This window comes from Haliotis asinina, chromosome 2 (assembly GCF_037392515.1).
Source record: "Haliotis asinina isolate JCU_RB_2024 chromosome 2, JCU_Hal_asi_v2, whole genome shotgun sequence".
Taxonomy (NCBI): Eukaryota; Metazoa; Mollusca; class Gastropoda; order Lepetellida; family Haliotidae; genus Haliotis; species Haliotis asinina.
This window is the reverse complement of record NC_090281.1, coordinates 41,067,632-41,083,583: the sequence shown is the minus strand read 5'-3', so window position 1 is coordinate 41,083,583 and position 15,952 is coordinate 41,067,632. Positions and strand designations below refer to the sequence as shown.

Here is a 15,952-nt window from a genome sequence, read left to right as displayed (position 1 = left end):
ATCACATACACACCATGTTGCCTGATCCTGGCTCCTGCTCCACACCATCATCAGATACACGCCATGTTGCCTGACCCTGGCTCCTGCTCCACACCATCATCAGAGACACGCCATGTTGCCCTTTCGCTAGCTCCATCGCTAGCCCAAACACAACTGATTTGTGTATTGTGCCATATCCAGTATTAAAACGCTTTACCAGTGTACAAAGCGTGCACAGCAGTGATGTTAGCAACTTACAACATTGAAAAAATATTGCAGTTGCTTAATTTTTCACCAGATGTTATATAGTATTCAATATTCATGCTTAAGTTAGCGTTATATTTCAAATCGACTTACTTGTGTTTGTGTTATTATAGTCGCAAACTTCACGGACTTCTTTGTCCACTCTGCCAGTAGCCTTTGACCGTCCCGTAGTCCACGCATGTAATCCGCGTACTGACGGAGGAATGGCTGACACTGACGGAAGATGTCCCCTATCTTCGGCTCCTGTCTCCTGAAGATGGACGCATCCAAAACATATGTATTATGAGTCTTTCAAAACAAACAAATGTTCAAGATGTCGCAGTATGTGTATTGTATGGCGAGTTTCTTTATTGTGAGATACTGTGTGAAGAATCGACTGTGTGACGGGAGTACTGTGTGAAGAGGCCACTCTGTAGTGATGCTACTGTGTGATGAGACTACTGTGTGCAGAGAGTAATGTGAGTAGAGACTACTGTGTGACCGTAGTACTGTATGATGAGGTTGCTGTGTAACGGGGTACTGTTTGATGAGGCTACTGTGTGAAGAGACTACTGTGTGCAGAGGCTACTGTGTGATGAGACTACTGTGTGCAGAGGCTACTGTGTGATGAGGCTACTGTGTGCAGAGACTACTGTGTTTAGAGGCTACTGTGTGATAAGGCTACTGTGTGCAGAGACTACTGTGTGACGAGTTTACTGTGTGACGAGGTACTGTTTGAAGACATTACTCTGCGACGATGCTACTCTATGACGAGAGTACTGTGTGAAGAGTGTACTCTGTGATGAGACAACTGTATGACCCGGCTACGGTGTTCCGAGCAGAGACGAGGCAAAAATATGTCACTATTACTATCATCATATTTGAAAATAATTTAGAACAGTTCCTTCAAGATCATAAGTGTAATTTTCAAATCTCCATCTTTTAAGATTTTGAAAGGCAGCATATCATTTCAACATGACTTTAATATCTTCAAACAGAATGACAGAAATTTTATCTTGTATTCATTATATTATCAAATCCTGTTATCAAATCATCTCCTGGGCTTTTCCGTTTTATAAAATCTCAGTAATCAAATCAATACTGGATGTGAAATCCACCGTGTTATTGTTTGTAGATGTTTGTGGACAGACATTAGATATCTGAAAGCATACTTTGCTCAGCATCGACATGTTCCGTTCTCTCTTCTTAAGCCAAAAGTTAGAATAAGTCCTCCCAACACACCCAGCATTTTTCCTCCACCACAAACAATCCCCGTTCTGAACACATGGTCCGAAGCAACGAAACATGGATCCTACGTGACGAGAGCTTATCTCCACTCATGTCCTTTGAAGTGGCTTCACTGCGACAGAACTGACGGTGGGACTGGGCGTCTTGCAAAGGTAGAGGTCGAACTGCTCCTGCAGATACAGCTCCACTGCAAGGTATAGCGGGCTGTAAGGATTGTCGACTGGACCCAGTGTTGGAGGTGAGTAATTAGAATCCATCGGTCTTGTGGAGTAGTAACTTTTTGGAGGTCAGTACAGGTACGATAAGAAACAGAAGTGCTGTGGGGTACCAGGATGAAACAGGCAAGTAGCTCTGTCCGAGGCAAGACATGTGGAGTTTGTTCCGGATGGAACTATCAGTAAAGGTACTCTGATTTCGACACTTGGTAAGACTGTACTGAGTGGAAATGAATGGTTGTCTGACCTTTTAGAGTTAATATTGCTGGTCACGTTTGTGGAGTATGCCATGCTTCTTGCAAACACTTGGCTGGTTGCGTTTATCCGACCATTTATCCCACTACATTTCTAGAGCAAATGTAAAAATTTGTTCACAAGGTTACTAATACAGAATTTCCATGTCATCATATTCTCATGTTGCCTAGTAAAATAATAAAAACGATATTGGGTAAACACAAGTAACTTACCACTCCGAGAGTCTTTCTTCCAGTTTGGGTAGTAAGTAATCCTTATGAAACTCCAAAATTGAAGGCAAACTTGGGAAGATTTTATTCATGACATCATCACTGAGAGCTTTAACACTTTTGTTTCTTGTAATCACCTGTAAAGATACCCTGTCTTATCACATTTTGCTGCAGTTTATTACAGTTTACTGTGTTATTACACGTCGTAAGATGGATATAGGAGGTTATGAATTGTCGATATGTAATAGTCAATAAGTTTACTCTACCATTGAATCGGCTACTCTACCTGATTAAGAATATCTAATCTGGTGACATAGGCTCTCTCTGTGGCGATAATTTCTCTAACTGCCAGGTAAGCCATATCGTCTTGGAGAGTCGCCTGTGAGGATTTTCGCCTTTTGATGACTTGCTGTCTCTTTATCCGTATTTCGGTGACCTCCTTGAATAGACACCAGATAAGCTCTATTCTCAGGAAGAATGTGTGTGTGTGTGTGTGTGTGTGTCTGTGTGTGATGTCTATAATCCAACATCAGACACCCCAATCAGACACGATCTTACTGCATTGCATGTTACGGACACTCCACGTACTGTTGTCCGTCTATTCATTCTATTGGTGAGAAATAATACATATAATAACATGATAACGGTCATTCATGAAGCGCCCGTTTCCACACATCTGTGCATGCTCAAAGCTAAGACATTAGGCACTAGCAGGTTATACTTTATTCCATCGGGTACCCTTTTTCCGCTGGGGGAACAGAGACAATCTTGAACAACGTACTTGTGACACCAAGTGTATCACATGTACTTCGTTATGGGGCAGGACTGAAGTCCTAGAAACTCTCGGTAGTCAAGCTGCCACTCATTCAAGGACTCTCCGCGCCCGTCGTTTTTTAACTTCATCTGATAGGTGGCCTGCATAGGATTTTCCACCAGCGGGCTGTATGCCGAGTCACCGTCGATCATAGAATCACATTCTCACATCATCAGCCAATCGTAGAAGCTAGAATCTATTCGTATTGTACACAAATGCAGTCATTCAATCAGCCTGACATCATTTCACACAGCTCCACATGGGATGCTGCTCACCCCTTGTCAAGGAGGAGCAGACGAGAATATCACCTACCTTATGTGTTGGGTCACTGCTGCTGCATGCCTTGTCTACGCTGATGACATCGTCTTTACTGCCCCGTCTCACTTGAAATGTGTCCCCCGGCTTCAGAGACATCAGTTCATCAGCCTCAATATAACCCTCATTGACCTGTAATATACACAGTAGAAACCTCTTTATCCACAATCAACAATAACTTTGATATTGGTGAAAATATAGTTACGACACACGCACACACACACACGAACTCACACCCACATTATGTGTAATAGTAGCGAGGGGGTAAATATTTACCATATTTACCAATATTAAGTTGGCCATGTACACGACACGGCGTATGTGCGTGGTCGTGGCGACTCATGTGTTGTATTTCCCCATAAGGAGTGAAACACAGCAATAGGGCTGTAGTCGCCATCTGAGGGCCTGTGTCCTGTGAGACGACCGCCATTGTATATCGCCCAGGGCCTAGGGCACTGCGTGTGACGCCACATAGAGACGACATACACATCGAGCAACATCATTTCTGCAATCTCTACCAAGAGTGGACATATTGTCAAAGGGTAGACGGAAGTACGCAGGACATATCATTGTGCTATTTTATCATTCACAGCATTTACAATGGGTCGGAATACATCCCAGATTTGAACCCGATCATATTTTGATGTGGGCCCTAAATTTTCCCATAACAATATTCCAGCCATATCACGGCGGAGGACACGATAAATGGGCTTGACACATTGACCCAAGTAAGGAATAGACCTGGGTCTTCAGTGTGACTAGCGGTGATAATATCATCATAATTATGTGATTTCACGGAAACTCGTGCAGTAAATATTTAAGGTTTGTCAAAGTGTCCTTGCATTTGCACAACAAGAAAATTACTTTCAAACTTTCAACCCTCATGCAGATTCAAGAAACACATTGAACCATGACGACATTACTAAGGGATAACCTTCAGCGATATAATTCGCATGTTCTGTTTGGTCCTGTATAGTATTTTGATCCCTTAACGCATTTCCACCAAAAAGACGGCACACGCTATGCATTTAGCCTTGATCTCAGCAGCATAAGAACACCATTACCTCGTAAGCTGGAATGACGTCAGACATGGTGACATGGGTTTTGTTCTTGTTAAATACCGCAAGGATCTAAACTGGAAAAGATGGATAAATTATAAAGAAGGTAAGATCGTCAAAACAATGGTCAAACCATATTCAGGGCAGGGCAGGGCAGGGCAGGGCAGGGCAGGGCAGGGCAGGGCAGTTTCCATTGACAACGACCCTCGAAATAAAGGACCAGGACTGGTCACCTGTTTCAAGCCATTTTGTTTATTTTTGTTGGTGAAAGAAATGTATCCGTCAATGTGAACGACATATCCAAAAGTGTGATTATGTAATTACGGAGTTTCATTTTCCTGGTGGAGTTAATGACTTCGTGTGATTTTATACCGCAACATGCCAGCAATAATATGGGCATACCGGAAATAAGCTGTCACCAATCTGCCTTTAATGATATAGTACAATGGCCATGGGATATAAGTAGGGCGACTGGCACTGTAGTGATACTTGTGAATCTGACCCACTACAAGGCGGAACAACACACGAGAGACGGTTGAAAGCCTTCCGGTGAGATTACATGTCAAGACACACCCGCCATGCATACAGATCACATAGTCACATAGTCACTTACTGTTGACTTGTTGTGTAATATCAACATACATTTCTGTGCGTGAAGCAACTGACGGACTCAGCACCGACTAACACCCAAAACCTATCCTTGACGACCGAACACAAATACAGGGAAGAAATCAGAGTCTATGATCCAGTTCGTTAAACTGCCCACATATTACTGAATGTTTACAATGATCCATGTAGCAGAACATAGAGTTTTCCACATATTACTGAGGAAGTTTACTTCTTTGGTTATGTGGACCACGCGTCTGACCAAGGATCAGAAAGTCCGTGTTCCGAATCTCGGCACGGAATTGGGAAATGTTATGAATGTTACATTCATATCGTCATGAAGTCTGTGAAGGCCTCCGTGGCATGCATTGTATTTCAAATACAGTCACAGCCGACGTCATGCATGAATACATGTCTCTTACAATACAAGACACCATAGAACATGAATAAAATACACCTCAACAGAATAACACGGTACATTGTCAAACATTGCTGGACTCATATTGCATTGCTCCTTTGAAAGTATTGAACACTGTGAAAATTAATGCAAGGCAGACTACTTCATACATGCTCCGGGCTTGGTGGGCTACTACCTACATGTTCTGTATTTGGTGGGCTACTACCTACATGCTCCGTACTTGGTGGGCTACTACATACATGCTCCGTACTTGGTGGGCTTCTACCTACATGCTCCGTACTTGGTGGGCTACTACATACACACTCCGGACTTGGTGGGCTTCTACCTACATGTTCCGTACTTGGTGGGCTACTATATAAATGCTCCGGACTTGGTTGTATAATTAACGGGTCCGGGGTGGACACGATACTATATGCATTCACGGTACTATACAGATACAATTTCAGTTATAAACACTGATCAATCTACATTTGACGGTTATGAAAAACACACAACAGCACCTACCTGTAGAACTCCTCCGACTACCCGATCAGGTTTTCTTGTGCGAAATGTATAGATCTTATATAACCAGTGTTACAATATGTGGGACCACGAGGTGTGTCCGCCCAGCGACCGTCTCGGCTGGTATATCCAGGCAAATGAATGCTGCACACAGTATTGTATTCATGAAGCTGTAGATATTACTTGTAATGGAGTAAGCTGGTGTCATAATATGATAGTGTCGTGTCGCTCTTATGAACATCCTGGTTATGGTTTTGTTGTACAATGCCGTTTCCGTTTGGCGTACGGCTCACAAGCTGCTATTTTGCAGATAACTAAATGCCCCGTGTCATGTTGATGGCCATTCCAGCTTGGTTTGCACACTGATCAGACGTGGTATAGATATCATAGCTCTGCAAGAACACTGGCTAGACCCTGAAAATGTTCATTTTTCACCGATTTCATCAAAATGTTACAAAGCAACTTCAGCCCGAGGCGCTGGCTGTGTTGGAATGGATACTCTATTGCGTAGAGTACTCGTTGCTAAAGGAATCAAAGAGTTGACAACATGTTTTGGTAGAGAAAAATCCACGCCTCAAGTGTGAACTCAAAACATTCATAGATTCCAGACCCTTTCCTGCAAGGGTTCCCTGAACAAATGTAAGAGATCCAGAGTGGGACATGTGAGAAACGAGATAGTTGAAATGATCCACAATTTCCAAGGCCTGACCTTTAATCGTCCAAAAACTTATTTTCTCTCATTTTACCCCTTGCGCAAAATTCCGCAACCTTAATCGTACTTACATTGACATGCACACCCCATTCTGCAGACCTACTCCTGTAAGCTGTTCATACGACACTGTAATCCTTCGGGAGTTTCAGAGACAACACCCATATCTTCAGCAAACGAAATAAGAAACATATTTAGAAAGCCAACAGTTATACCACTCTCAGAATTTGAATTTAGTTTATCCTCAAGATCTTAAAGAAGAAAGAAAACAAAACAGGTGACATTACCTCGCCTTGTTTGCTGCCTCGTCCAGATAGTACAGAGTTTGCTTTGACACACGACTTAATCTCTGAATACATAAGTTTGATAATTAACCACATTTACCTTTCACGCCTTTTTGAAATAGCTTACATAACATTCCATTTCTACAAGGATATACACCGTCAAAAACCTTCGAAAGGTCAACAAAAGAACAATGAAGTCTTTTCTTCTCTGAGATGAGAGTACTAGGTATAAACAATGCATCAACTGTAGAGTGATGGGAACTGGGCATATTGTTTTTTTCAAAATTGATTTTTGGCGCCTAAAATATTTCCAGAACGCTTTTGGCTGCTTATGCCTCAAGTACAACTTTTTTTCTAATCAAACGTTTATACATCAGTTTGTTCCTATTCAAAATCGTCCTATTTCTGTCATGCATATTCTTGTTGAACATCTAGAGATACACAACAACAACTCTTCACATTCTGTATCGATCCAAGGAGCCGTACCATTAGCCGTAGCAGAAAAACTAGTACCAACTTTAACCATAGAGTACCTTTTCTCGGCATATGGCCTCGACACATTATATGGCAATGTCGTGAGACTGTCAACAACACTACTGACGTTTTTGTCGTCACCACAATTTACCACCTAATTTCAGGTAGCACATTTAATATGTCCGCTCTTAAACTCTCGACATGCTTTTCATTCCATCCATGGTCACATGTTCAGTTCTCGAGCACTGTACTTGTACGGTTTTTCTCTTGGTGGTAATGGAGCGTATGCGCATTGATAGGGGCGTAAGGTGTTCAAATTCATAACTTCGAAAGTAGAAATGGGTGTTCACGAATAATTTTGCTCAACAAAAAGTCAATAACTGACATACTGTTTGAGTTATGGAATATGAAATTGTCTGCATTGCTGCCAATACGCACATTTGCCATTGTGAGACACAGATCACCTAAGCACGAGCCAAAGTTAGTTGACGCATCCAGCGTATTCCTGCGCATTGCATTATCAACATTACATGTATAATTAATATCATCCATTTCCTCACTATTAAAGTAAAAACAGAACATAATGCTATACGCGCATTGAACTCGCCAGAAATTATTGCATCCCCCTTTTCTCTAAAAAGACTATAGTCATCCTCAATTAGATCAAACAGGTTATCATCGTGTAAGGTGTACATTCCTGAATTTTCAGGCGAGATATATACAATACGTACAAACACATCATTTTCTATATTAAAGGACTGCCTATCACGTTTTAACCATAAAAGAGTATTTAAGTCATTCCTGACAACAGATATACCAAGTCTTTGAAGGGCATTTAGAAGTGAAATGCATATACCCTCTGCCAATGGTTCTCTAACCTACAAACTTAGCGCGTCTATGTACATAGCCACGAGTGAGTGAGTAAGTGAGTGAGTGAGTTTAGTTTAACGCCGCATTCAGCAATATTCCTGCGGTCTGTAAATACTGGGGCTCGACCAGCCAATCCAGTGCTCAACAGCATGGACATCGATCTGCGCAATTGGGAACCGATGACATGTGTCAACCAAGTCAGCGAGCCCGACCACCACCTCTATTTAGTCGCCTCTCCTATAGCCGCCTTTTGTGACAAGCATGGGTTGATGAATGCCCATTCTACCCCGGACCTTCGTGGGTCACATAGCCACGATGATGAGCAAAGTGCTTATAGTTACTCAAGTCAATCTGACTCTTTTCGACTGTCCATATTTCGATTAGGGCCACAATGTCATCAAGAATATAAGAGAATTCCTGGGAAGACCGTTCAAACTCCGTAAGACCATTAGAGTTCAACATTAACAGTTTACGTCCAACCCTCTCGTGCCCCTAGATCTGGGTGGCATAGAATTGGCCGTTAATGTGAAGTTATTGTACACCAGTCGCAACGCTTACCCTCTGACTTTGCATTTTTCATAACAGCAAAAATTTCCTTTCTCTGATCATTTATGAGTTTTTGATAGTAATCCTTAATATATATGTTAGACCCCTTCAACATAGCAGCATTTATCGTAATAACATCCTTATCTCTGTGGGCCTTGAAATTCACTATGGTAGTTCTGTGTAGCTTACGGCTTCCATACCTTCCTATTCGATGCTCACCAAATTTCATATTCGAGACACACTCTGTTTGATGACGTCTCTACCAGGACTTCTTCCTGGCAGTCCTTCCTTTTCATTTGATCTATACCCGAACATAGTAAGTTGTCTCGCATTGACCTAGACTGTAATTCTAGAATCGCCCCTTGGTGTTTTGGTACTTCCTCTTCAAGGCGGCATATCTTGTCTGCTGCCAGTCCCATATTAAAGGTACAACATTCTCTTGAAGCACCTGTAATTGGTCCAATGTAGACTGGTGATTATCATTTATCAAAGCACTCAGTTATCAAAGTTTAGCATCATAATGATTGATTCCATATGCGATATTTCTGATCCATATGATCAAGCCGCCCCAGCTTTTGATTTGTTACTGAGCATTGATACTCACCCCATTCTCGACATGAAAGCATTGAGTTGACCTGGGTCGACGTTGCGTGATAACCGGAAACTACACCGGGTCATAAATTTCCTGATTCTGAATTATGTTGGGATTCGCTTGGGAAACGAATTAGGATTCATGTTGTCATACAGTATCTCTCTAGTGACCTGTAGATGATCACTTGTTCTTGTATGCTCAGTTTTGTCAGGGTCAAAACCGAGGTTACCTGTAATCACTGGCTTGTTGCGGTTCGTTGCCTTTCGTTGATATCAAACTATCTAAAGGTAGATTGCGAGGTTTGTTCCACAGCGAAAACATGGGTCTGAAAATCCTTTGATGTGATATGTTGTTTTAGCGTTGTTGTTTCAAGGATCATAGTCTGCGAGTCACCCAAAGTTGAATTCGGATGCGAAAGGTGATGACCAATTTCAGTATCGATCTGTTTACCTACTGGAATATTATTGGAATATTATGACGTATATCTCAGCATTATCTCGTATAGCAGCATTTCCATTATGGCAAATACACAGCTTAATCACTTTCTACATTTTCTTAATGGCGGCAAAGTTTCTTCTTGAAGAGCAGAAACTGAACGAAATACGGATGCTGCAGTACAAGGCGGGTCAGAAGTTCCATCCCAAACAGGCCAGGTACGGCAACATTGAGTCTCATCTCCAGCAGCTGAAGCACCATCTGGCTACTGGTGACCTCCTCTCATGCAATTTACTGATGCGGCATCACATAAATAAAGAGTCCACGATGGTCCTTGTGCAGATCCAGTATTATTTGTTATCTTATCTTAATATTAGAGTTAAAACATTATGATTCCATATACAATTTAGTGATTTACTGTTCATAAATGACAAATGATAATAATAATTTCGCTAAAATGTGTACAGGAAGTTTATTGATACTGTTTAAATGTTTTAATGCCATTTACTGTGTTACTGTTGATATGACTGTATATACTAGCCACATAAAGAAACGATGCATTGTCAAAATATTATCCCAGTTGATAACTACCATAACAATGTCAAAAGTACATATAGACTTTAATGGAGGGATCATGTGACTACAACAAGAAGGGAGAATTTCAATTGAAAAGTCAACCACAATGATGTCACGAGTCCTAAAAGGGGACAGGGGTCAAACGACCATGTCACAATGTCAATATAACAGGTATGTCCACCACTGACATTGAGAACAGCAGTTCATCGACGACGCATAGAGCCTATCAAACGTGCAAGGAAGGCTTGTGGAGTGTCACGCCAGATTCTCTCAAGTTCTGTTGCAAGGTCAAGAACGTTATCTGGCGGATGAGGAAGACGTCGATCCATCTCGTCCCTCTATCGGGGAGAGATCCGGTGAATTTGCAGGCCAGGGACGTCAACGTTGTGGTGTTGCAAGAAATCCATAACTACCATTGCCGTTTGAGGGCGGGCATTGTCCTGTTGGAATGTTAATCCTGGGCCATGACGTTGTAGAAAAGGAATTGCCACAGGCCGAAGAACCTGATCCCTGTAGCCCACACCAGTTAAGTTGCCCTGAACAATCACCAAAGGAGTTCTTTGGCGTGCTGTTATTCCATCCCAAATCATCACGGAATCATCATCACCACGATTCCTCTCCAAGACACAGGCCTGTGCATAACGATCTCCCACGTATCTATAGGCACGTTGACGTCCATCGCTACGGGAAATATTAAACCTGGACTCAGCTGTAAAAAGGGAACATTTCTCAGCCAAAACAAGTGTCCGCGGACATGATTTCGACACCACATTCGTCGAGCTAGTCGATAACGTTGTGTCAGGATAGGTCGTATGGCGGGACGTCGTGGTCTGATCCCGTGATGACGTAAACGTTGTCGAACTGTGTTGGGATAAATACGGCTAAGTCCTTGGATGATCCGGGCAGTCAGGACTGCAGTCTGAAACCTTTGGCGAAGATGAGTCACCCTTATCTATCTGTCCTGTCTTGGCCTTGTTACACGTGGACGTCCAGAGCGTGACCGATCGATGGTGTCATTTGCGTCTCTCCAGTGCAGATATGGTGTTCCGGTGGCAGTGGAAATGTGCAGCCACTTGTCGTTGAGACATTCCCCCACGGTTCATCGCAATGGCCCCATGACGTTGTGCAGACGTTAGCCTTGGCATGCTATGCGTTTCAATAGCCGTTTAATTTTTTTGAATGATGGCAAGGACAGGGGTTGAGCTTTCTAAAGTGACAGTATTTTGTGGCATTCATTTGCTCTGTTTCTCTTTCCCGGAATGCACATGTACCAACGTATTGTACGTCTCAAGGAAGAAAACCACTGCCGTCACCAAACGCGGCACGTACATACATGATGGATACACGTCACTAATCTCCGAATTTAAATCCTTATGTGTCTACACAGGTTTGATAAATTTAGATTTTTAAATTTTTGTGTGCACAGTTATTGAATCCGCTTCTTTGTCGTTTCTGTATCCTGTATAACTGTAATAACAATGTGATCCCACTGTAACCAGTCAGTGATGTGTGGAGGCTGTCGGCACCTCCCTTGCCAATTTGTTTTGACACGCTGTAGAAGGTCGACGTTTCGGTAATGAAATGATGTTTCTCTCGGTTATTTGATCTTCCTAGAGGCATGCAATGGTAAAGTGAGGTAGTTACTCCGGGTGAATTAGGGGTACATATAGGAGTGTGTGACAGTAGGTCACACACTCTCTCGCTAATCACCACGGCAGTGTTAATATTATTGCCCAGCAAGCATGTCTGATTTGTTTAACTTCTTGTTTATTACATTTTCAAGCAAACATTTAGCTTGAAAACGATGTAAAAATCTACTTCGAAAATTCGCTCAACGTAATAAACAAGAAGTTGTAATCCATAAAGCTGTATGTTTCAATCATGTCTGAAGATTCAACCGTGGCAAACTTTGACCCCATTTTGAAAAGGCTTGACAATCAACGAGATTATGAAGCTGTTTTTGACGAAAAGCTATGGCATTTGAGAGAAGAATTCATCGAGCAGGCTAAAGGGATGAACAAGCTGAAGACAGATACAGAATATTCCTGGTCTGGAGAAGGGAAGAGAATTCAGTTTAATGTGAACTCTTAAATTTTGGAGGACTTATTCAAAGCAAAGCAACCCAAATATGGTGTGAATGGTGATGCTGATTCTGAGTATACTGAAGCGGTAGTACCTACACTAGAGAAGAGGACTAAATTGATTAAAATTGCGGATTCTTCGGAAGGGGACTGGGAGATAGTGGAAAACTATGTTTCTAACGAGTTCGCTGATGATAGTGACGATGAAACTTAAATCTAAACGAAATCGGAGGTCACCGTATGGAGCTCGAGCTTCTACCCGTAGATCGTGTGCTACGACGCACGCACAATACGCTCTACCTGTGCATAATCCTGTGCACAGTGTTCCAGTCGGACAGCCCTTTCATGTCAAAGTTTACCGACAGAGTCCATGTCACCACTGTGAGGAGTTCACGCACTTGGTCAGAGAGTGCCCCTACCGGACAGTCAGAGCACAAGCAAAGCCACATCAGGAGCCAGCACCACAACCACCAGTGTCTCTTAGACACCAGAATACAGTTGTCAGTTAAGTGCTTTTGGCCAAAAGAAGCAGTTCCTTTTGCCGACTCGATGCATGCATTCAATGTATAAGTCACTGTTATCCACATTTTCAGCAAACCCTTGATGTGGTATGTCGTCATATAAGACTATAACAAACCTATTGAAGTAGTCTTTTTTTTGACTCAGGATTATCCCGTTCCCCTTTAAGAATTGTCTCCTATGTTCCAAAATTTCCATCACATCGGTCAATTTCTTTTATTTTGTCCACATATTTTGCTTCTGATCACTGTATGTTGTCTCCTTGTTCATCTCTCTCTTTCCATCTTGTCTTTTGTGACCGCTGCCTGTGTCATCAATCTCTGTTCATCGTTTTTCTTCTTACCACTGTGCCATCCATCTCTGTCTGTATCATCCATCTCTGTCTGTATCATCCATCTCTGTCTGTATCATCCTTCTGTGTCTGCTCATCGAATAAACCCATAGTCTGAAACCACACTATGTTTACAAAATGTTCCTTCTGATTTTGCTTGTTCCCTTCCTCAGGCGCATTTAGACATTAATGAAATCAATGTTTACTTTATGCACAATTTCCCTACTGTTACCAAACGCAACCCCTCCTGTTGCATTGCGACATATATTCATTTCGTGAAATCAAACTTACATACATATACATGTCTTCAGCAATACTCTCTGATGATTTCATTTGTATCTTACATTCAGCTCATTTACTTATTACTTACTGAATAAAACATTTTTTCACGTAGTATTTCCCTACTGTTACCAAATGCAATACCTCCTGTTACATTACAAAAAGTCCTGTGTTTTAACAGATATTCATTGTGTGAAATCACACTGACATATTCCTTCAGCAATACTCTCTGGTAATTTCGTTTATACCTTAAATTTGGCCCATTTACACATTACTTTCTGAAATAAATATATTATTAATGCACAATTTTCTCTACAGTTACCAAATATAATACCTCCTGTTACTATTCTGAGGGAGGAATTCGACTTTTTATTGGTCTTCAAGATAATGAATACTCCCTTAAAACAAAAAGCACATGGCCTTTGATTTCAATCAAAATGGAAATAGAATTGTGGGTAAAAGGTGTTTCACATGCTGGAATAGGGGAGGAGTTATTGCATAGTGTTTGTTCTGGTAACAGGAGGGAAGAAGATCTATGCAATGCAAAAACTAGTTCTTAAAAATTCTATCGAATAGGTTTCTTGATGTACAAATGCACAACAATATTTGGGCAATTTAATCTAACATTTTTAGAAAAGCAGTAGTATAGGGAATGATAGTCCGAAAACACTTTTCAAAAACCCCTCTAAAAAGCCTCATTTACTAAATGAGGCTTTGGTGGGACTATTAGCTCTTGCTATTATTGCCCCTACTACAAAGCCACGCCATCACGTTTACCGTGACTTGGCAGGCGGTAACACTGTGCCGTACGGTACGATCAATAATTCTTCTCTTACAAATCCCCTACCCGGCCCATCCCTCAAATAGTACAAGTTAGGTTCGTCGGCTTTCATATCCACTTTATCTATGTTGTAAGTTTTGACTGACCATATAGGATCGGTGGCTCGCTTACGGCTATGTTATGTTTATATCGATGAAACAGTTTAACGTGAACCGCCTACGATCTCTTTGGTGTTCATAATAAAGGCTTGCTGGGCTTTTTGTATTCCCTGTTCTATGTACTTTTTTTTCTCGTCCTCGCTGATAGCAGACTTACGAGACTTGGATCGAATATCTTGTTTCATTTCGTTATATTTTTTGAGTTCAGAGAGGATTGAACTAAACTCCTCTTCTGAGATCTTACTGTCAGAGAGTGCCGTGGAAATTCGCTCACTCACTGTGTTCAGCTTTGCTTCGGCCAGAACCCTGATCTCGTCGTGTTTCAATGCCTTACGATTAAGTCTGCGTGATACTAACTTAAGCGCCAACCCTACCAACCCTGCCACCCCAGCCGTTATTTCAATACCTAGCACTATAGGTGCAGCCACGATGGTGGTTAACAACCCAACGCCTGCCGCCCCTAGTCCCATGCTGGTTGCCATAAGGGTAGTGTCAGCCCCATCCACGATATTGAAAGCTCTATTATATTTTTTACATAGTGCTTTCCGCGTGTCACGGTCTTGTTCTAGTTGACGTTTTACATCACATAACTGCCTCAAGCGGAACCCATCTACGGTTTCTAACGTCTTAGCTACTTCCTCTACGACTGGGTACAGACCCATCCTATAATATATATTTTGAAAGATATTTTAATTGGGGTTCAGTTAAAAATCTATCAATGTATTTGAAGCCTATAAGTTCTATACTAGTATTCAGGGCAATAGGTGAGAGGCTAATAAAATATCCTATACTAATAAAAACCTCACTGGGGTTTATTAAGTGGTTTATAGGACCCGTGGTATCCTGTTGTATAATAATACGACAATAATCGGTTGTGTAATCCCAGCGTATTGACACCCCGGGTAAAATTTGGTGTGCTATTAGGGGGTCTCTATCGAATGAATACTTAAGGAAGACTTCTATGATGAGTGTGAAAGGGGGGGTTATTATTTCAGGATTACTAAATGTTAATTCATTTTCGTAGTAAGTTGATAACCCTTTTTTGTCGTGACTATAAGATTGTCTGTGTGATAATCCCCTCTCCGGAATGAAATCCCCGGCCCAGATACCGTTGTTCCTAATCTTAGTGACCCAATTATTTTCGTCTATTGTGATATAAGGTGAGGTGGGTGTTAAGTTGATCAGCCATTTAGGTTTTTTAAAATCTGGTAACGGCACCGGTCTGTACATGTTGTCTTTGAAGTGTAGGATGTAGAATTCATCTTCCTCACCAGGATGATCGAATCCCTCTGTATCTCCCAGGTCGTTAAGTGTAGTGTTGGGATGATGATTAGTCATTATTATACTATTATGATATAATTTCCAACTGGTTTTCTGATAATAATTCAGGGGTTAACTTTATACCCATGAAGTGTATGTTGTCAGGTAGGAATATATTGATTAGTGATATCTTGTT

General features: G+C 41.6%; 1 protein-coding gene across 1 annotated transcript in view; it reads right to left on the bottom strand.

The window, feature by feature from the left end:
* LOC137273713 (FYVE, RhoGEF and PH domain-containing protein 1-like) overlaps positions 1-6,083 on the bottom strand; it is a 31,867-nt gene extending 25,784 nt beyond the window's left edge. Inside the window, exons 1-6 of the mRNA XM_067806516.1 lie at positions 5,865-6,083; positions 4,343-4,413; positions 3,276-3,410; positions 2,436-2,588; positions 2,153-2,286; positions 337-493 (exon numbers count right to left, since the gene is read on the bottom strand). Of these exons, the coding sequence (XP_067662617.1) occupies positions 337-493; positions 2,153-2,286; positions 2,436-2,588; positions 3,276-3,410; positions 4,343-4,369 (606 nt within the window). The 5' untranslated portion in view covers positions 4,370-4,413; positions 5,865-6,083. The remainder of the gene's footprint in view (positions 1-336; positions 494-2,152; positions 2,287-2,435; positions 2,589-3,275; positions 3,411-4,342; positions 4,414-5,864) is intronic.
* Between the last annotated feature and the right edge of the window lie 9,869 nt (positions 6,084-15,952).